Source organism: Haliotis cracherodii, unplaced genomic scaffold (assembly GCF_022045235.1).
Source record: "Haliotis cracherodii isolate W230 unplaced genomic scaffold, xgHalCrac1.p SCAF_21, whole genome shotgun sequence".
Classification (NCBI taxonomy): domain Eukaryota; kingdom Metazoa; phylum Mollusca; class Gastropoda; order Lepetellida; family Haliotidae; genus Haliotis; species Haliotis cracherodii.
In genome coordinates, this window is record NW_027266277.1 from 8,175,178 (window position 1) to 8,198,804 (window position 23,627).

The window sequence follows — 23,627 nt, forward strand, 5'->3', positions numbered from 1 at the left end:
TCCGGGAGTCCCTATCGTGCGACGGGGTTCCGTCTTAGCGAAAACGGGCATTCGTGACCAACTCGTGTTTTTCCGGGGAAACTAAAACTAAAACTAATGTTGTGTCAACGCGATGTCGCTTTGTCCCGGAATGATACGAGTTCTCACGAATGCCGGGAACCAGTTTTAGTGGCGGACATGCGCACAGAGTATTTCCGGGTCATGTTCGAGGCGGTCCAAACAAATGGTTGAGGGAGGTTTTGGAAAATCATGAAAGTGTTTACCAGTCAAGTTGTGTATTAATCTGTGTGTAATCAAAATGTAATCGCGATAACATCGTGTAAGTAGACTTGGTTTCAGAATGTATTAACTCTTGACTTTTCAAATATTAGACTTGGACTGTCTTTGTGCGTGAATGTATCAATTTACGATATATTAGACATGTTCAGACAAGAAATATTCTTTTACAACTAGGCTTTCATTATTATCCTTTAATAACGTCAATGCTGTGCAATTGGCATGGTGAAATAGCTGTCAATCTTTCAGATATGAGTCCATTTAAATGATTTCCCCGGAGTTTATTGGGAAATAAAGACCCCTCAAAAGGCAATTAGTTTCAAATGGCAATAGGTGAATTCGTAACCATGGAGAGTTCGTAGCTCTACACTCCCAACTCGTAGACAAAATTCACAGTGAACTCCGAGATTTGTCACTTGCTAAACAAACCATAAGCTACACAATTTTATTCATCTGTGGTCTCTTTACTCCTGGGTTAGAAATTGGCACTAGTCCTGTAGTCCTTGCCAAACTGCCCAATAAGTTAGGTATCATAAGAACTTGTAGAAATTGCCATTTTTAAGGGTTTTGCTATATGTTATCGTTATAAGGTCTAGTGGACGAAAACTGTTGTGCCGGTTTCTTGTTTACCTCGGCAGCTAAGATTTGGGTTGAGATTTGATCGTTGTTTCAAAATAAATACGAGGTAAGTCGACAACCCCCAACGCTGCTCAGAATATCACACTTTGGTCGTGTTTTCATTTAGAGGCAAAATGAAGAGAGAGTCCTGGTTTTGTCATATAGAAGAAATACTAATTGCCAGCTTTATTGGATTAGAATCCAGTGTTTATCAAGGCCAAGATTACAATAATCTTTCACAGTCCACTGTTTTGTTAACTGGAGCAGAAACGCCTCCTGCTGAATAAGGTGAGCAGAGCCAAGAAAGTTTGGGGGTTATCAGCTTCTGTTTACAAACAAAGCTTCAGAATGGTCAACATATTGCCCCTTTTAGGAAGTGATAAACCAATCTTATGCCTTCTTGTAGAAAAGAACTTGAGGTAAATGAAAGACACATCAATATTCTGCTATGTTTTAATAATATAAAAAAAATGTGTCTTTGAATTCACTCCAGGTTTGTCTAAGTTCACCATGAGTTGGCAGTGTCTACGAATTAACCGCATCCTGTTTTAAATACGGGAAATATGAAACACCAAAGCAAGATCACCTAAATAACTGACATGACAGGGGTCCATCCACCCCTCTTTTAGTTTGTTATTTTTTGTAATAGGTCTCATGGTTAAGTGTTAAGTAAATAGATTAGCCTGGCTTGGCTTCAAGCTTCAAGATTTTATGTGTTGTACTTATGTATGACTATAGTATAAAAATTTGGGGAAGTACCGTCAGTACATATGTAGTGGCTGTCAGCTCTGTGCTGGCACAGGTCCTGGGTGAAGAAATAAAGTGTTGTTCTGAAGTCCCTTTACTGACCTTCCGTCGCTGTCCTGTGACCTTGATGACAGCTAAGGTCATCTTCTTCACATCACTGCTTGTTGCACTACAGCAAGGACATGTCCCAGCGGAGCTCTCCTTTTGGATTAATTTAGACCTTCAGTTTTCTTCTACAATCCTAAAATTGATCTGCAATGGGTGATGTATTCTTTTCATATTACTTTCACCATGTTGTTTCATTTTATGTGAATTAATTAGGCGTGAAAAGACTCTTGTCTTTTTACCCCGCCACATATTTGTTGTTCGCCGCCATTTTGAATTGTGTTACAATCGTTTTCCTGCCAAGGTTGTCAAATTGTTTACAATTCTCAGCTACGTATGTATAACATATTCTTGTGTTCTTAAATACTATTAGCTTTGGCGTCCCAGTGAGTTGCTTATATATAAATTATTGTGTACACTTCAGTAGTATATGTAATGATGGTTCTGGACCACTTCCACTGGAGCCAGATTTATATACCTATACTGCAACTACAGAGGGAATTTTTTATGCAAAAATGATGATGCATTCAATGATCGTCATGATTCGTATTAAAAGAATCATCAATATTAATTAATAATGGATAAAATTTACTCTAGACCACGAGGATATTGGAAAGGTATAGGGGCAATACAAAAATTAGCCACTGCGGCTAAGGTATCTAAAGATGTAGCCAAGGATTGGCTAAAGAAACAAGCGATGTGGCAAATATACTTACCAGCACCGCGTTATATTCCGAGGAAGAAGTTTGATATTTTTACAACGAATGAAGTTCATCAGGCTGACCTCTTGTTTCTTCCCCATGATAAGGTAAGACGCAAAGCATATGAATACGCTTTAACCGTAGTGGATGTGGCTAGTCGCTACAAGGAGGCTAAACCATTAACCTCGAAAGATTCAACAGAAGTAGCTAATGCACTGAGCCACAAATATGAATGCGGACCACTAAAATGGCCCACGTTATTTCAAGTGGATCCTGTTCGCAAATTTATGGGATCAGTAACTGAAATGTTATCTAAGCAAGATGTCACTATCAAGCGTGGTGAAAAAGAGGCCCACTGTAGTCAAGCTGTCGTTGAAACGGAACGTTTGTTTGGATATCAGTATGGGATTGAAATGAAATCGGAACGATTAAGATCTGTTTCAGAACAGAGTTGTATTTTTGAGTAAGTACCCAAACGCTATGCTCCCACTATGTTTTTTAATACTATCCCACTGTTGAATGCCCGTTTATAATTTCAAAATAAGTTGCTGATTTGCTAATCGAATATGCAGGGTTACTTCACAATATTTTGATGATACGCACAAGTTTTATTTTTGTAGCGTATCTGTAATGTTCGTTGCGTATTTGATACGCTTGGTTTATATTTTACTGTGTATTTCTGCATTTCTGATGCGTATTTCATGCAGATACGCAGCTTATCTGGAGCTCTGGTCAATTCTACTTTTGTAATCTTGGGATTGTAGAACCTCTTGGTATCTCTTTGAAATGCTTCAGAAGGGGTCCTCGAACAACATTAAAATACCCTTCAATGATCTAGCAGGGATGATATTCCACGTTGTATCTCATTTATCCTGGTGATCTTTCGGTGTCGAAGCACGCGATCGTACAAAAATGGCTAAACTTCAGGTTTACTGGTTACGAATTTGTCTGGCTAATTCAGGATCTGTTATCATATCATACTCCAGTGAGATATTATCAATAGAAATTTAGAATAGCTAGCCATTTCACCCTCAGCAAGTTTGATTACACTGCCGTAAAAAAAGGGCATGTGACTATCTAGTAATTCAAAGTCGAGCGGAATATAGAATCTGTTTCCTAATGTATCAGCAACAGCCTTATCTTCTACGATGGTATTATCACCACTATCAGCACCCACACGCAGTCTCATTGTGTTCTGATTACAAATACCTTGGTACTGTAAGTTTTCCCGTTCTTTAGCCTATCATCAATACTCAAAACTTCATTACCACTAATTTTAATCGTGATTTTCTTAATCGCACAACCTATGTTCTGAACGAGCTCTCTGCTAGCGTCGGTAGAATTCAAACTAATTGTAAATGATAGTCGTGCAGTTCCCGGAACTAACACATCATGTGTGCCGAGATTAGGAAAGCGAACCAGAAGTGTTTGATTCTGATCAATGGTACCTGGGTTATTAGTTATAGTTACAGACTGACGAATTGCTTTGATCCCTAATAGATCCCGAAGTCTACGTTGTGGGTTTAACTTACGTCCATATTGCGAAGATATTGTTATATTGAAATTATGTAACCTTATGTTTAATATAAAAATGGATGATATTAATCTAGATAAACTAACTGATACTAGTACAATCGCTTTACGAATCTTTACGATGAACTTTGAAACCAGTCGTTAATGATTATTACGATGCCTGAAAAGAAACTCCTATTGGTCGTGACTATTCAAAGTTTACTGCGTGGCTCTCTGGATATTGATCTTATGAGGAGGACAACCCCCATAGGATTGACCATCTAACTACGGTTGTACCTCCAACGGCAAGTGGAACAGATCTGCTCCCACATGCGCGCCACTCTGATCGAACTCACACCCACTAGACACCTTGGATACCTTGATACCCAGAGTTCAAGAGAGACCTTTTGCGTCAACCTTGTTCCGGCTGTGACCTTTTTAATGGACAGATTTCCAAGACACACTCCCGAATATCAGCCTTCGCCCATGTTGAGACGGCTTTCAAGGCCCTGGCCAGGGTGTCACAGCCAGCCTTTGCTAAGGAGTCCCAGTCTAGCTCCTACCAGCCACGACACAACACACTCCAGCCTCGGGGACGGGGCTCCACTTCAACCTCTCAGGGCAGAGGGAAAGGAACGCCCTCTGGCACATACCAGTCCCGTCATGGCTACCCCGAGGGAGGTAACGCCGACCGAAGGGACCTCAAGTGAATCGCCAGACAGGCACGACTGGGACCTCCCACCCCCAGCCGTCCAAGTTGTCGACATCCCAGTAGGTGGGAGACTGACTCACTTCTGGCAGAATTGGGAGATCCTGGGGGACCCATACGTCACCAACATCATCCGACATGGGTACAAGCTGACGCTTATAGATGCCCCCCCAACTTACATCGTCACCCATATTGGACACATACCCCCACCCCCCCCCCCCCCCCCCCCACCCAACAGCAGCTAGTGAGTCGGAATATCATGGCGCTGCTAGACAAGAAAGCCATAGAGGTTGTACACGCCCCAGCCATAACACCAGGCTTCTACTCACCTGTCTTCCTGGTCCCCAACAAGGACAAACACGGGATGATCCACAACCTTGCCGCTTTCAACAAACGCTACCTGGCGGGTCCACCTTATTTCAAGATGACCACGCTCAGGCTACTGCGATCCCGAATCCAGGGACAGGAGGCGCTCATCAGCCTGGATATTGAGGACGCCTACCTACATGTCCCTATACATCCCGACGACCAGAAATTCCTCCGCTTCATCTTCATGGGAGTCCATTATCAATGGGCGGTCCTTTGGAATTTCTTCGGCCTCGTGGCTATCGGCTTGGTAAGCTGTGTTAATAGCTATTAACACGGCTTACCAAGCCGATAACCTCGTACCTCCATCGCTGGGACATCCAGTTTGAGGCCTACATAGACGACTGCCTACTGGACTATCGGGACCCTGTCACTGTACTTCACCACAGGGGCTTCACCCTCCGGCTCCTACACCAGCTGGGGTGGAAGATCAACCTCAGGAAGTCAGAGTTGACACCTTCCAAGCGCCTTCAGTTCATCGGGGGCCTCTTCCAGACAGACCTCGATCTCATCTCTGTACCCAGAGACTGGTGGGAGCGCATGCAGGCACACCTGACTCCAGCTCTCCACCTACCACGCACTCTGCGTCAATGGCAAGTCCTCCTGGGCCTCCTATCTTCAGCGCAGGACTTGACCTACAGAGGAATGCTCCAACTGCGCCCAGTTCAGATGTTCCTCGCGCCCTACATCAGGCGCCAGGACCCCACCGTATCCATCGTCCTCCCGGATCATCTCAAGCAGCATCTCCGGTGACAGACGGTGGAATCGAAAGTCTTAGGCAGCGTCTCCTTAACAGGGCTTATGACCTCTCTGCGCCTATTCTTAGACGCGTCCCGATCAGCGCCTGTGGCACATCAACAACCTTGAACTGGAAGCGCTTATCTTGGCCATCTCTCACAGGAGGCAGGCCCTGACAGGCCCGGTCTCCATCTTGACGGGCAATATCACGGTCGTATGGTGCCTTCAGACCCAAGGAACGACTCATTCAACTTCGCTCCTTCAACAGACGTTTACCTGGTGGATCATCTGGGGATTCAGTTCCAGGTCCAACACATCCCGGGCTGCCGAAACATCCTAGCAGATGCCCTATCTCGGCCAGGCAAAGTGGCTCCCACAGAGTGGAAACTTCACCCAGACGCCTTCGCTCTTGTTTGTCGAGACTACGGTCTTCCCAACATAGACCTATTCGCCACCAGCCAGAACTACCAGATCCCGATCTACATATCTCCGGTCCCAGATCAACTGGCTTGGGCAGTCGACGCTTTCAGTGTCCCCTGGGAAGGACTTAAAGTGTACGCTTTTCTGCCACCTGTACTCCTTGCCAAAGTCGTCCAGAAGATCCTCGATCTGACTTGGGTCGCGCCCTGGTGGCCAGTGAGGGCTTCGTATGTCGACCTCAGAGAGGTGTCCGACGTTAACCCACTGCCACTCACAGATTGTCCATATCTGCTGATCCACCCTCACACCCAGGACCAGACAGGTTATGTCTTCACGTCAGGTCCATTTACAGAGAGCACTGAACGCCAAAGGCTACTCGGCCAGAGCGGCTAGGGCCATCACGATGGCACATCGCCCAACCACCAGGAGCCTCTATGATGACAAGTGGCAATCCTTCTAGAGCTTTTGCAGGGGCAAGCACGAAGACCCCACATCTGCATCGCCTCAATTCCTCGCCGAGTTCAAGCACCATTTGCATCACAAGCGTAAGCTAAAGGGCAGTACCATCATGACCTACCTTGTGGCGCTCAACTCCGTCCTGGCAGTTCCGAAAGATTGACGCATGACAAAAACCCTGGAATTCCAGGCACTGCTCCACTCATTCAGACCGGAAGACCAAAAGGAGGAGTTCTGTCCCCAAGCTTGGGACTTGAATGTCATTCTCATCTCGCTGAGAGACGTGCCTTTCGAGCCACTCGAAACGTCATCATTCTACAATCTGACGAAAAAGACGCTCTTCCTACTGGCGCTCGCCACAGCCGCCCATGTCAGCGAGCTACACACCCTAGACGTCACACGGGTCCGCTTTGACCAACGAGCATATGGAGCTGTGCATCTGGGCCTGTGCTGGGACTTTATTGCAAAGGATCAGCTCCCAGACCAGCCCGATAGATCGTTCCTCATCCCCCCTCTTTCATGGATTGTGAGCGCAGAAGATGAACTAGAGCTCCGTCTATGTTCGGTTAGAGCGCTTCGCTGCTACATCCGACGATCCAAAAAACGCCGTAGGCAATGACGATGCCTCTTCGTACCCATATCTGCGACCTCGTGAGCGGAAATATGCCGCAACATGATCGCCCTCTGGCTATGAGGTATCATCCTCCAGGCCTACGAGACCGCAGGATTGGACCCCCCATGCTCCAAAAACCTGCATGAGATCTGGGCGGTCGCCTCCACCGTGGCGCTACACAGCAACTGCTTTCTACGCGCCATCATGGAGGGAGTTTCAGGCGTTCCAACATGGTCTTCGCCAGACACTACCTGCGAGATGTCGCATTGGAGGATGTGCAAGGCACGCACAGCTTTGGTCCGTTAGTAGTGGCCCAGCAGGTCACCACTACTGCATGTCATTGACTACACCTCCAAGTCCAGAGCCGGCCTTTCGACCTCCTCTGACGTGAGCCCTGGACTAGAAGGTTCATGCCTCATTTGCATACGGCTCGGTGCTCCATTCTCGACCTAACGAAGCGTTATTGTCAGGCTGTGCAGTACCAGGACACAACGCATACCTGACTCTTCCCTTCCATGTAATGGTCATCCAGGCCAACCATACAGCCGAAGACAGGCTGAGGGAAACAGAGTTTCCCATACATGGAGTGGTCACAGGATGCCGACCACACAGCCGAGGATGGACTGAGGGAATTGGAGGTTCCCATACATGGAATGGTCACCAACCACACAGCCATGGATTGGCTAGGGAACAGAGTCTGGGAATAAAGAAAATGAAGGTCCACATCTGAAGGTATGCCCACCTCCAGTTCCGATAAAGATGCATTAAGGAGTAATGCAGGATAAGTAAAAAAATCTAGTAAAATCCTAAATATTTTTTGTATTTGTATACTAATCCTGCATTACTGCGTCTAAAGGGACCCACCCATCACAGTTCTACCTCCCCACGATGCCTACTGATGTTTCGGACTCCTGAGTGATGTGAGGATCTGTGACGTCACTTCTTTTTGTCATGTGGGTGCTGCGTGATGGGCTGGCCTCTCAGCTGGTTGGAGCAACTTCTTCAAGCAAAGACCTTCACACAGCTCTTTTCTCTGTCAAGAACAAGCAGTAATATGCATTAAGGAGTAATGCAGGATAAGTATACAAATATAAAAAATATCTAAGATTTTACTAGAATTCAACTTAGATAATGAATAGTGGGAGCGTACTCGGGGCTTATATCCCCTCAAAACAAAAAAGTGTGTTAGTCGCTTCCATGCCAGAAAACCCAGGTCATATGTTATTGAGTCGTCCAGCATTAAAAAATGTTAGTTTAAATTTTGTTACTGAATTCAATGATATAAAACAGAACTTGAATGCTATACCTGTTCTTTCTACAATTATTATTGAAGTCTTGTTTGGAGATGCACCAGAAGATGCCGTCGAGATATTACCAGGTCTATCAATTAAATGGCTCAAAAAACAAGAGCGCCAACGTTGCAGTATTATTCATATGGGAGTATCACCTGTTGCAACCCTTGCGGGGGTCCAAGTTAATAAAAGTGAAAGCATTTCTCTTACTAAGATATTTATGCCACATAATATACATTTAATAAAGTTGATGTATACCCCCCGGTACTTTCAAAACATTTAAGCAAGATCAATTAAAGACTATTACCGGTATATGATAGAATAACATACATTATTTTATATCCGGTGTTCGATGAAGCATCTGAAAAGATGGATACTGTTGATGGATTTCGATTACATCAAATAAGCGACATAAAACATCGAATAGAGAAGCAGAGGGAGTTGAGACTTGGATTGTATAAAAGGTATCGCAGAGCTGCGAATGCTCTTGACGGGGTTGACACTGCGCTTGTAACAGCTGGCATGGGACTCGGTGTAGCCGGCGTTAGTTTATTATCAACTATGATCGCCGCGCCTATCATACTTGGTACGGAAGTAGCAGGCGGGAGTCTCAGGACTGGCAGGAATAGCGATAAAAGCATTAAAACATGATAATATTCGGATACTCGCCGAAGCAAAGTTAAACAGCATTGAGGATCATATTTCAACAGCACTGGCTCATTGTAAGATATCCGAGGAGTGTTTTGTTTAGTGTTGTCAGAACTAACCAAATACATTACAATGAAGCAGGAGATTCGATCAATTCTCGTAAGACCAGTGGTATTAGCGAAGACAAGAAAAAAAAATTCATAGAACAGGGGAGACAACAAGCGCGTCAATTATTCCGTGCCAAAACCAAAGAGCTGGTTGAAGATTGAAAATAGATTGTTTCCTATTGTTGGATCACATTTAAACGAATGCTTTCATAAGTTTATAATAATGGAGAATTACAAGCCAATCAAATGGCAAGAATTACCACAGGGTATATAATATATCAGTGATGTCAAACCAACCAAATACGGTCATCAATTGTTTTTTTCCAGTTTCGAAAAAGAGTGTATAGTCTGGTCTCCTAGTAAAATGAACGAAGAACTTAGTAAAAATGTTGAATATCACTTTGTTCAAAATAATGGTATGGGTATGAGTAAAAATAATAGAGAATATTTTCATTACAATTTAGTTTAGACTCATGACGATCATTGAATCGCATCATCATTTTTGCATAAAAAATTCCCTCTGTAGTAGCAGTATAGGTATATAAATCTGAAGTGGTCCAGAACCATCATTACTTATACTGCTACTTTCAACTCGCTAAAAATATGTTTGCCGATAGATTAATATCAAATCTACTGCCTTCTTTCAATCCTGCTTCATCAACAATCCTTTATTTGCATAGCTATGTTTGCGCAATTGTAGTAATTGTTGTGGATAAAATCTTACAAAGATTATCATGCAGGTTGGTTGGCTTGCACGCATATGTGTTTGCCAAAATCTAAAAGTAAATAGCTTTGCTTTACATTGAGTTGCTTATATAAAAATATTGTTTACACTTTCAACTTGTATTTTTGTCGATAGATTATTGTTCAATTCTACGGCATTCTTCCAGTACCGTCTCTTCAACAATGGTTTAAATGCGCAACTTGTACATATTGTCGCGGAGAAAATCGCACAAAGATCTTTATCCACGTTCCCTGCCATGCACGTACAGTAGATGTGCTCGCCAAATTCTTAATGTAATTTTTGAGATTACCGTTACACACAGACTTTACAGTGTTTCCAACTGGGATTCTGGTTTCAAGGGCAGGCTGCCACATCAACCTTGGTCATCTGTTCCCCTGTTCAATGAACAAATCGCAGACACGCACCCCAAGTTCCCCAAAAACTTGGAATGACACTGTGCTCAAGACTCTAGAGCACGCCTCTATTAGTCCATCCCAGCGGGCTGGCAAGTCAGGCAATTATCAGCCTTGACGTTCATCTCTCAAGGAAGACAAGTATTCCCTTACTGGGTAAGAGCCTGAGAGAGACAAGTCTCAAGGACGATTATGTACTCCTTCTATATCAAGGTGTCCGTATACACGTAGAGGTAACCCCACCCTTGACCACAGTTTGATTTGGAAAATCCAGCATAGACATACTGTTGGTAAGAAGAGCTGTAGAGATGGTTCACAACCCAGTCTTTTCACAAGGGTTTCATCCTCACATCTTCCTGGTACCCATGAAGGACCCAGACAAGATGAGAATGATCCACAATCTGTCTGTGTTCAACGAACATCTGAAGCGTCCACAGTATTGCTGCCTCGCCACGTTGAGACCTCTCATTCTCAACATCAATACGTTTGATTCTTGATAAGTCACAACTATTCATCCCATCTCAGGTCCAGTTCACGGGGGTTCATTACCATGGGTAGTGTTTCCATTTATCATGTCAGTGACCCTATGGCTATTTACAGGAGTAATGAAGCCAATAACTGAGTATCTACACTTGACGAACACTTGGTTCAAGTTGTAGATGTAGGACGATCTACTGTGTCATCAACACATGTCAACGTTAGTACACAACCGGGAATTCACCAGGTAGACAGCTACTATATCTTTTTAACTGGGATGGATAATCAACGAGGCGAAGTCGGGAGTTATCTCCTTCCTATTGGCTTCAGTTCATAGGAGGCTTGTTCCAGACAGACCAGGATCTCCTATCAGTACCGAGGGACAGATGGCACAAGATTCTGCGCCTGTTGTCATCTGCTCTACACCAACCACACAAGCTTCGCCCATGGCAAGTGTTGCTAGGATTACACACCTCGGCACAGAACTTAACTAGCATGGGCTGCTTACAACTGAGACCAATTCATCTTTTCCTGAACCCTTACATCAGGAGTCCGGATCCACTCAAGGCCATCACTCTACCTGCTAAACTAGGGCCTTACTTCAATTGGTGGCGTTAAATGTCTTCGGAGTTTCTTTATTCGGGGTTTTCCCTGAATATAACACCCCGAATATACACCTGTTCGTGGACACCCCCCTTCAGGGATGGGGTGTTCACTTACAAGAACAGATAACCTCAGGGCTATGGTCCAGCGCTAAGTGAAAGTGGCACATAAACAACCTGGAGTTGGAAGCTTTAATTCTGGCCACATCACATTGGCAGAATCAACTACAGTCAGCTCAACTCGCAATATCCACAGACAACAGCACTGCGGTGTGGTGCCTGTGCAATCAGGGAACAACACACTCCCACTCTCTACTTTAACATACATTCAGATTTTTACATCTAGTGGATCGGCTGCAAGTACAGTTCATAGTTCAGCACATCCCCGGATGTTGAAACATACTGGCCGATACCTTATCACGTCCAGACAGGGTGGCTGTCACTGAGTGGAAACTTCTAACAGAAGCATTCCAGTTACTGCTTCAGAAGTTCAGGCAACCAAACTTTGACTTGTTCTTTACTTGCCGAGACCACCAAACTCATGACGTATATCTTCCCATTACCGGATCCGCAGACTTGATTGGTGGACGATTTCAGCCTTTTCCGCCACCAGTTTTACTTCTCAAGGTGATACAGGGGATCAAGCAGACAAGGTATCTTGCTCTCACCTTGACTGGCGAGAGGGTGGTTCGTTGAGCTCAGAAAAATCTAGCAGCAGACGATCCTCTACCCCTCCAACAGTGGTCCAACCTACTCATCCACCCTCACAGCAAATTGCCTCACCCAACATCTGCACGCATGGTTCGTCTTTAAAAGGCGTTTAGGTGACGATGAACTCGCCCGATACAGAGTCAGCCTACTTCCATGTGCAGTCACTCAGTGTCCGCCAGTGGAAGAATATTAGACAATCTTGTTTGTCAACAACGGCTCAATGACGTAGTAAGTAAAGGATTAGCTGATTAGCTATTATTTTCTTTATTACTAGGTGTGTATAGGGAATTCCTATGTTCAATCGTTTTGATTTTTGAACAACCCTACCAACTGGTGTCGTACTGCAGGCTGTGAATTATTGAGGTGTTATACTGCTTGTGGAGTTATCATTTGCTGATAAGCTTCTAAAATTCAAAGATGGGGTACTAGAATTTATTTCATGATTAAGGCTAGTTGTCTACACTCACTTAAAATTGGTTGTGGCATTAATTTCATTTTTAAATTTTTGTGTACCATAACATCTTTGAGTGATTCTAAAACTTTATTGTTCTATTATTTTTTTTCTAAATTCCAGGATGTGAAGTGAACAGACAAGCAGCTGCTGAAGGGTGAGTGGTTGACATGGTCGTCATGACTGCATGTCACAGGATGGAGCCCAGCCCTTACAGCTACAGCCCTTCTGGACCCAGGAGCAGGGGCTATGAACCTGTATCTGAATATGAACCTCTGAACTATCCAAAAGAATTACACACTAGGTTTGCATATAATGAAGACGTTCTGGGAGATTTTATGCCTCTTTTATCTGCACCAGTACCATCTGTAAAGCCGGCATCTCTATATGGGGATCAGATCGACCCTACACTTTGTGTCACTCCAGATAGGTCACTTTATCGTGTTGCTACAGGAAAGCACAACTTGCCTTCCCATAGAACATCAGTTTGCCAAGCTCTTCCCAACCCTGATCCACGTTTGTGCCTTACCCCACAGTCCATCACTGCAACATCGCAACTGAGACATGGTGCAACACGATCAGATATTGGTGTGACTCCTGCTGCACCTACAGTCTTGATCCTGGATCCACTTCTGACCGTAACGCCAGAACATCATATAGCTATCATTTCAAAAGCTAAAAGTAGTTTGAGGACTGAAAGAAATGACAAAGGGGCAAAAAGTAAACTGAAATATAAAGTAAGATTTGATATCGATGCTGCTGACAGTGATGACACACATGATAAAAGCTATGCCACAGATGTTATTACAAATAAGGAGACAGGTTTAGGAAAGACTACTAGCAGTAAAGTGTACAGGCCTGATTTGTATTTTGAAGCGGACAAACCAGAGGCAGATTTTTATGAAACATTAACACAACCAAAAGCTAACACGCACCGATGCCCCTCATCAGACACAGCTTGTGCTGATGGAGCAGTCGATGTGAATTCTGACATAAGTGTTGGCAAAGATTTTGGTTATCCCAAGTTGAAAAATGAATCAAAGGGTATAAGGAAGCCTGACAAAAATGCATGTGAAGGCTGTGAAAGACCAGGCTTCATCATTCCCAGCTCTGATAAAGGTCCGTCAAAGAGGAAGGTTGTTGTCACACGGGAACTACAAGAGCGTCCAATTGTCACAGAGTATCAATTCCCCTTTGATGCAGAAGACAGCGAATCAGACATGGAACATGTGTTTTCACGTCCTGAGTATAATAACTCGTTGAAAGTTTATAGTGAAATGAAAAAAGTGGATGGACTAGTTCCTGATGTGGCATCTGCTGTCCTGGAACACCTACAGCAGGAGAAGTGGACAGAGATCAGCGAAAAGGTACACGTTATCAGTTTCCCCCTAAAACTACAGGGTTTAATCTGTCAGGCACATCAGCAAGAAGGTACATGTTATCAGTATCCCCCTCAAACTACAGGGTCCAATCTGTCAGACACATCAACAAGAAGGTACACGTTATCAGTATCCCCCTCAAACTACAGGGTCCAATCTGTCAGACACATCAACATGAAGGTACACGTTATCAGTATCCCCCTCAAAATAGAGGGTCCAATCTGTCAGATACATCAACAAGAAGGTACACGTTATCAGTATCCCCCTCAAACTACAGGGTCCAATCTGTCAGACACATCAACAAGAAGGTACACGTTATCAGTATCCCCCTCAAACTAAAGGGTCCAATCTGTCAGATACATCAGCAAGAAGGTACATGTTATCAGTATCCCCCTCAAACTAAAGGGTCCAGTCTGTCAGACACATCAACAAGAAGGTACACGTTATCAGTATCCCCCCTCAAACTACAGGGTCCAATCTGTCAGACACATCAGCAAGAAGGTACACTTTATCGGTATCACTCAAACTGCAGGATACCACATATCAAACATCAGTAAAAAGGCTAAAAATGAAATCAATATATTTATGTTTGTAAAGGTCAGTATTAGTCCAATGAAGTGGCTACATGTTGCTTTTGTGACAGGCTACAACAGGCCAAGTTAAGTGCCTCAAGCAAACCTGAAACTTCCTATGATCTCAATCATTGAGACTAATTTCACCTTTCCTTGCATGGTGGTGTCTGAGAGGACCAGAAATGCTGAAATTAAGATACTTTCACAGATCTTTGCTCAGAAGTACCTTTGAGTGTGGCTGTTTAAGAAATGAAACAAAAAGTGTTGTCCCCATGCAAAATGTTTGCATACAGTAATTATATAAACATGATCAACAAATATGAAATAAAAAGTGGATTTATTCTTTTTTCAAGACTTTGGTATGACATCATTCATCACACTTACCTGTAAAATATACATGATACAGGGGTCACCAGCCTTCATTATACTTCATTTTAGAGTGGGTGAGTATGGTTTTACGCCACTTTTAGCAATATTCCAGCAATATCATGGCGGGGGACACCGGAAATGGGACTTCATTTTAGAATAATCTGACACATTTAGTTATTATTTGCCCGTGAAGAGATCACTCGTTTGTTAAACATACAGCTCCACATCATTCACACAAAGTTCGGAAACAATTTTCTCTTCTTCTTTTGGAATATTTTGAGACTAAGTCGCAAAAAATATATATTTTACATCAAAGTAAAGCGAAATGTTATTTCCTTTGCACTTAAAATAGACAAGGGGAAACCCTGATGATAACAGACAAACTGACTTTGTTCGAAACATATACTTATATGAATATCACCAATGTTTTGTTCAACAACAAAGATTTAGAAGGTACTTTATTTGCTGGTCCACGGGAACTGGCAGTCACATGAATTACTGGTCCAAATCTAATTTCATCGGTAGAAAGCTGGTAATTACTGGTAAACACTGCTGTTAATAACATTACTCATGAGGAGAAAGTAGCAATACAGTTCATGGAGGTCAGCACAGATGACAGGCCAGCTGTGGCATTATCTCTGGCTGTCAAGGCAGGGGGCCCTTGACCTGTCTCGTGACGGACTGCCTAACATGAACCTATGACTCTCAGTAGCCATGTCACTGACCTTTGCACTTGCAGTGGAAAGACCTTTACACTTTTCACATGTTTTTAGATACGTTTCTGACACCTGGATATTTTGTCATTTAACCTCATTTTTATTTGTGCACATTCAGCAAGTGCTTATCAAACTTAATATGTGCTTTGACTTTGGCCATGCCTACAAATGTGTGAACATAGTGGAAGTTTGTTTTTGCCATTAGCTAGTATGCAACTCATAGTATTATGGAAAATATGAGTAAGGCTTTTATAGAATGATAGAGCAAGATGGCGGATATAAGCCACTTCTCTGTTTCTATCTGTTAGCATTGTTAATGTTAGAATGAGTAATGAACGAGATGAAATGGATTGTTATTTTCAGGCAGCATCCAAGGTGAACCTGTGTTTCAAATCCAGTCAGTTTCATGGGCTCGTTGGCCTTGAAGCATCTACTGAAGATCTGCAGCAGAAAACTGAAAGGGAGATAACTCTGAAGGGGAAAACTCTCCTGTATCAAAGTCATAAGGTGAATTTCTTTGTCATATCTTATATTTATTCCTGCTATTTTAGCTCACCTGACTGAAAATCACCTGAGCTTATGTCTTGGCTGATTTTCATGTGCCTGTCCGTGTCATCAGTATTAAACATCTTTTCCTCGAAAACCAATGAAGCTAAAACTTCACATGCTTGTTTCCACCAATGATGACACCCAAATTTGTTAAAGAGGTTTGAATCTGATTTTCAGTATGGCCACCACAACAGCCTTGCTGAAAAACATTAATATTTGTGGAATTTATGTTTTGATCTTGACCTTTACATTTCTACCTTGCTCTTACATTCACTCAAAAAGTTCTTCTGCCTCGGCATCTTCATCCCAGGCCTTTGAACAAGACCTGATTGAGACCAAAGCTTATCATCTAGACCACTTACAGACAGTGGCAAACTTTCATCAGAGACAAATAGATCATATGAGGTATCACCAGATATCGGAAACACTGTTGATTTGCATACAACGGAGGCAGCGGCAGGCCTCATGGTGAGGGTTCTATGAAAGTTCCTGCCATTTACCCTGTCTATCGGTGTACGTTCACGAATCCTACTACTGGGTACCCACCTGTTGGGATCATCATACACAAATTTCATGGAGATCAACTTGTGCCTACACTTGCCAAGTCACACATCATACACAGAACTCGGAAACACCACCAGTCTGTCTACCACAGAGTTCACAATAGATTGTCATAGTCTGGAGTTCAAACCTTGTCTCCGATAAAATTCGGGATTCAAGGTTACAGCGCAGGGTGATTTAAATATCACGGCTCAAGAACTCTCTGACTATAAACATCCCAAATTTACCGGAATTATGCCAACGGACCTAATGCAAGCTGTGCAGGGTGATTGTACAAGATTGGTTTGAATGCTTACTTGTACCTATTGCTACAAACATTCGATCAGAGACCTGTTTTTTAACTTAGACAACCTAATCTAAATCTGCTACCCGCTCTTCCAATACAGCAGTTCCTGGCATCTTACATCAGACGTCAAGACCATTTTGCAGCCATCACTCTACCGTCTCACCTCAAGACACATCTCAGTTGCTTGACGATAAGAGTCGAATGTGTTTCTTAGGAGGTACACCTCACAGATACACCTGTTCATAGACACCTCTCTACAGGGATGGGGTGCTCAGCACACATGGCACATCAACAACCTAGACGTTTCGGTTCTTTCATCTGGTGGATCGACTGGGTCTACAATTTCTAGTCCAGCACATCCCCATCCCCAGAACATTCCAGCAGATGCATTATAAGACTAGACAGGGTGGCTCTCACAGAGTGGAAGCTCCACCCACTGGCGTTTCAACTGGTGCATCAGCGTTTTTTTACTTCTTCGCCCTGTATCAGAACCACCAGTAAATGACGTATGTCTCACCGATCCCGGATCCGCAGGCTTGGGCAGTAGACACATTCAGGATCCTATGGGAAAGGCTAAAAGCTGTACTACTTCCCAGGTTGATACACAAAATAAAGCAACCAAGAGCCTAGATCTTATTGGGTCGGGCCCTGGTCGCATACCTTCTGTTAGGTGAAAATTCAAGATCCCACTACAGACTCACCACAATTCTTGGCTGAGTACCTCCTACATATGCGTACCAAACGACACTTAAAAGGCAGCACCATTACTAAGTACTTCAGGGCTCTTTATACAGTGTTGGCCATTCAAGAGAATCATAAGATGACTAAAGTTCAGGATCTACAGGCCCTCCAATGCTCAATGAGGCTTGAAGATCAGAAGGCCAAATTCTGTCCCCATGCTTGGGTTTTGAATGTTTGCACGGGCATCTGTTGGGGCCCCTCCATGCAACTTCTTCTTCAACCTCAACAAGAAGACAATTTTTCTCTTTGCTCTAGCCTCAGTGGTGAGGATTATCGAGCTACATTACCCGGGTTCGTTTTGAGCGTGGTACACAGTGAATGGTTTATTTCAGGCTGTGATTTTACAGCTAAGAAGCAGCTACCAGGACAACCCGACCAGTCCTTCACCATTCCACCAATCTCTACAATTGTGGGGGGTGAAGATGAGGAAGAACTCTTCTTTGCCCTGTACGTGCACTACAATTGCCACTCTAGTACTAGGCGTGGTAAATGCAAAACGGTTGTTTATTCCCATATCCAAGACATCCACGACCGTAGTCAGGCGCAACACCATACCACTATGGTTACGCACAGTCATCCTTCAGGCAAACGAAATAGCTGAGAGATGTTGCACTTGAAGATGGCAAAGGGCGAAGGGAAGGGATGGGGGGGGGGGGTGATTAACAGCCTTGGATTTGTAATTCAGTTTTTAGATTTTAACTAAGCTATTTTTTTCTTACTGTTTTTTACCTGGACTTATCCTCAACTTTCTATTTCTTTCCACTGACAGGATTGATCTAGCAATACCAATTGACACTTGACACGTGTGTCTTATGAAAGGTTTATCCATTTTGAGGATTACATCTGAAGGTATGCCCACCGCCGTACCGTCTGATACAAATGCATTAAGGAGTAATGCAGGATAAGTAAAACATTTAGCAAAATCTAAATATTTTTTACATTTGTATATTTCTCCTGCATTACTGCGTCTTAGGGCCTAACCGTCACAGGCCTGCTTTCCCACTATATCGCCAGAAAGAAATTTTAACGGGTGACAAGCAGAAATGTGATGAGACCCGACGTCACTGTCACCATGACATACCCAAACAGTATCAGTGAATGGAAACTATTAATGTCGTGGCAGGCTGTCATATGTACACTCTCCTAAAACCTTTGGGTTTGTAAAGCTGAAATTTTGTGTATATGATTGTAGCAATGATTCTTAAAAAATTTCTCCTAGCAATTTGGACCTGGTTGTAAACTAACAATAACACAGTAAATGTTGCTGTGTATTCTGATATTTGTCACATGTTCAACATTTGACCTTAAGGTACTGCTGTTACTACCAATAGTATCAGGATTTGGCCAGTTACACTGGTGCTATTTATTGAAAGATGTTGAGGCTATGTCTGCTCAGTAGAGAGGTCAGTCAATCATATACTTATCCTTCATGACATTTTGTGAAACATTCTGGTGAGATGCAGAGCCCAGTGACTCTAATGTTTGTTGTCAGTTAAGGGCTGACCATTCAGTAGTGAAATAATTATTTCAAACATATAATCTTATGATGTATGGACAACAGTTTCCTCTATTCATAACTTGAAGTTTACAAACAAGAACTTTAGTCAGATAACTCTAATGTATTCCGAGTAGGTATGAATGTCGTGGTGAACTCAAGTGTATGTCTTCATGTGTTTCTGCAGCCGTCAAGTCAACGAGAGCCGGATTTGCTGGAATTCTTGAGCCATGATCTTCAGAAGGAGGCTCCTGACCTGAAGCTGCTGGGGATGACAGACCCATCAGAGCATTTGTCCACTGCACCACAGCTGCTGGCCTTCGACCTCTATCGACACAATAGGGCATGGGAGGGGAGCCACTAGCTAACCAAAGCTTTGTTGTCTGCAACAGGAAGGGCTCTTGGATTTAATAATACTACTAGAATTGATATATTTTGCCTATTCCAGAACTTATATTCATTTGTAAAGATTCATGAGGAATGGAAAGTAATGGTCTTTCGAGATACCACATACAATGTTTTTTCTAGCCAGACATCTTGCACTCAAAGCAATGAAGGGGCATGTCCTTTGTTCATTACCTTTGTGATTTGGCCAATACAAATTACAGGGCCATTATGTAAATTGTACATGGAAATAAAAACCTTACACCACATTTCAACTTCACAGCACTTCCACTCTGTATGGTAACTCAAATTGCCAACTGGTCATCTGATACCTGTACAGACTAGCCAGCTTACTTGTGTGGATACTTGGATTTTCTGACTATGTAGTAATGATAAACTTTCTTCAGGATGTCAGATTAATTAATCCTGACAACATGTATTAAAATTTGTTTGTGAAGTTGGTGAAACTTTGTCTATGCCTGCATCCTTCAAATTTCATTTTGGGAGCAATATTTATTAACAAAAATATCTTTGGAAGACCAGCATATTGGGATTTGACAACTCTAACAGGAAATTTATCTCTGGTGTATTCCAACAATGTTATGCAATATTACATGTTATATGTATTGTTGTGATTGAAGAAACATTGTTGACATTTGATGCTGAAATTTGTTACTTGTTCCTCTTGTCAAAAAGAACAGAAACTTGCTGTAGATATTTCTAATTATGACTTTTAGGGCCTTGAAGATTCAAATGAATCAAAATATTCATACTGAATACCATAATACATGACATGAGAATATAAGGCTCAGTGCATGGTCTAAAGGAGTTTTAAAAATTATTGAAAGTTCCAAGATGCTGTCTGTCAACTGCACAGAACAACCAGTCTATGGTGAAGAAACCACATGTTGTATTCATTTGCGTGACCAAAAGTAACTACATCTTATTGTTTGTCTAAATAATGCTCCCAAAATTCAGATCCAGTTTTTGACATGGCTGCCACAGAGTTACTTTGGTCATTGTGGCCATAACCCTTGTCTGCTTGTGTCATTGTTAAATTTGCTATGGGTTAATAGTTTGTGCTTTGTACTATAGGGTATGGTATTTGTTGTGTTTGTATTTTTACTTGAATCTGTTTTTGACGGTCATAAATCTAGTAATTCCCCAAGACCTATGTTTCTGAAATGCAGTAATTCATGATTTTTGATGTAAGATAGACCAACTCATAAATATTGACCTGTCTTAACCTGAAGGTATGTACGTTTCAGTCCGAGTACTATGTTTCATGTGACATTTACCAAGGGAATAGAAGCAACTTCCTCGGATATTCAGCTAAGCAGTGCAGTGCTAGGAGATATTTGAGATTTTAGGACTCTTAAATTCTTTGTGTTGATGATTCAAGCAAGTATCATGTATTAATTACAATCAGATGTCCACCATTGAGATCTGAGTTCAGAGTTTTCTTCAGCAACCCATGCTTGTTCTGAGTAGAGTAATGGTAATCTTGCCAAGTGCAGCGTTAAGCGACAAACACATACATGCTATCAGATGTGACTAGGTAAACAATAGTACAAAAGGGGAGTGAATTGGCTTTCTTTAAACACCTGAAATAAATAGGCCTTATGTTATCAACAAATTGCAGATAAAGTTGTGGATCACAATGTATTTCTTTTGTTAATAGTGCATATTTCTTTCATAACGTGCACAAAAATTTTCCTTTGATGATAAAATATCTGAAGTTAGATAATAACATCAATTCCACTGTAAACATTGGTTAACCATGAAAAGAATCTGGAATATAGACACCTTCCATTTATCAGATATAGCATTCACAAGTGTAACTGAAACACATTCATGCAAATTTTATTCTGTTACCTCTGTTCTGTTACTTATGGGAAATGAAAAATTTATGAAGCTTATACAAACATCACATTTATTACAATTTGGATTTGAACAGAAAATAATGTTATGAAATCATGTATTATCAATCACACACTTTGTAGACATGGGCTCTGCTGAATATCTTGCTTTTATGCAGCATTATCAGAGTATGGGTATAAACAGATCACCCACTATTCATCAATGACCCGATATCAGCAGAACAGAATGAGAGATAGAGGGCCATATCAATTAAAATTCCCTTGTGTCTAAATGAACAGGTGGTTCGAAACTGCCTCATTGACATTATTGGCTTCAGAGTAAGATTATGAACATCACTGTCTGCTAAGAAATTACATAAAAAGATATTGTATTTTCTTGTCAAGTAAAGTGTTTTTCTCATCTTTATGTCTGCTTGCGTCTGTGCTCATGAAAATATCAACTTTATCAGATCAGAGAGATACGATACATGATTTTATCATATACATACCAGTGATACGAGGCATTTTGCATGTGTGATAGATCCTTAATACAGACGATCATATCGCAGGGGGTATAATAAACAGATCCGTATTACATCCCCCTGCTGGGCTGAATATGGCTTATCATTTCATTTGGAAAGAGCAATCGGTATCAACCCTGTTGGTAAGAAATTGGACTTGCGTCCCTTCGTGCCTCGTCTGCTGGGCTTACCCATGATGGTATCTTATAAGCAGGGTGAATATATATTGCATTCACATGCAAATAGAATTATGGAGCTAGATGCTAACCTTGCACAAAAATCACGACAGATTGAAAAGAGAACGGGACACGGAAGATTTTGTGAACAAAATGAAAAACAAGAACACGGTACGTGAAACCTGCAGAGACAGGAATTAAGAGACCAATATCCTACACTAAATTCTTCACTATAAACTGGAAAAAAGTGACTTTAGTTCATTTTGCACTCGTCAAATATTGATATTTATTTATACATAGTTATTAATATAAAAAAAAAAATTGAAATTTGCAATGATCCATTTAGTTTATATTTGTTTGGAACATAAGCACATTTTATAACTGCTCAATCAAATTCATATTATTCGGTATACAAACCAAATATGAACGACTGACGGGGAAGGCTGTATATTGTAAATGTCGCCATTTAGAACAATAGACGGAAGAGGTGCATATCGTATATATTATATTTCATTCACAACAAAAGACCTGGGGTGTTGGTGTTACATTTTTCAGAACAATATATCGTATGTTAAAAAGCATTACGGACTTAAATAGGTCCGTGATAGCATTTAGAACGAGTGTGTGAGGATACATATCGTAAGTTATACATCACTCAGAACAATAGAAGGGGAGGGTACATATCGTATGTTATACATCACTCAGAACAATAGAAGGGGAGGGTACATATCGTATGTTATAGATCACTCAGAACAAAAGAAGGGGAGGGTACATATCGTATGTTATAGATCACTCAGAACAATAGAAAGGGAGGGTACATATCGTATGTTATAGATCACTCAGAACAATAGAAGGGGAGGGTACATATCGTATGTTATACATCATTCAGAACAAAAGAGGGGGAGGATACATATCGTATGTTATACATCATTCAGAACAAAAGACGGGGAGGCTGTATATACTTCATACTTCAGAAGGAAAAATATGCTGGAAAATTTCAGCTTAGAAGCATGCCAAGAAATAACATCCAAGCATGATGTTGAGAGTTGTTGGCAATCTGTATACAAGTAAATAGGAACCTCAAGCAAACTTATCAGCATGAAAACCTTGACATATCTGCTTGATTGCAGGAAATGCAAGCTCGGTAGTTTCGTGTGCAAATTAAAAAAAACAAAAAAAACTGAGATCGGAGCGGCAAGATTTACAACATAAACCAGTAACATCTATTGCGACACCTATAGAAAGGCTTAGTGTCTTCATGATGTTTCATCGCCGTGATATAACTGGAATACTTGTGCTACAAGGGACATACACTCAAAGATACAGATGCGCT

At 42.0% G+C, this 23,627-nt stretch overlaps 1 protein-coding gene across 1 annotated transcript; it reads left to right on the forward strand.

The window, feature by feature from the left end:
* The first annotated feature begins 28 nt into the window (after nucleotides 1–28).
* Nucleotides 29–21,932, forward strand: LOC139470937 (uncharacterized). Its single transcript, XM_071253260.1, has 4 exons — nucleotides 29–319; nucleotides 12,810–14,053; nucleotides 16,086–16,229; nucleotides 19,542–21,932. The coding sequence occupies exons 2-4, from the start codon at nucleotides 12,857–12,859 to the stop codon at nucleotides 19,716–19,718; spliced, it is 1,518 nt and encodes a 505-aa protein (XP_071109361.1). The 5' UTR covers nucleotides 29–319; nucleotides 12,810–12,856; the 3' UTR covers nucleotides 19,719–21,932.
* Nucleotides 21,933–23,627: the final 1,695 nt, after the last annotated feature.

Coding starts and splice junctions, on each gene's coding strand:
- LOC139470937 (XM_071253260.1), top strand. CDS start 12,857: ATGGTCGTCATGACTGCATGTCACAGGATGGAGCCCAGCCCTTACAGC. Junction 14,054..16,085: donor GGACAGAGATCAGCGAAAAG/GTACACGTTATC, acceptor TGTTATTTTCAG/GCAGCATCCAAGGTGAACCT. Junction 16,230..19,541: donor TCCTGTATCAAAGTCATAAG/GTGAATTTCTTT, acceptor GTGTTTCTGCAG/CCGTCAAGTCAACGAGAGCC.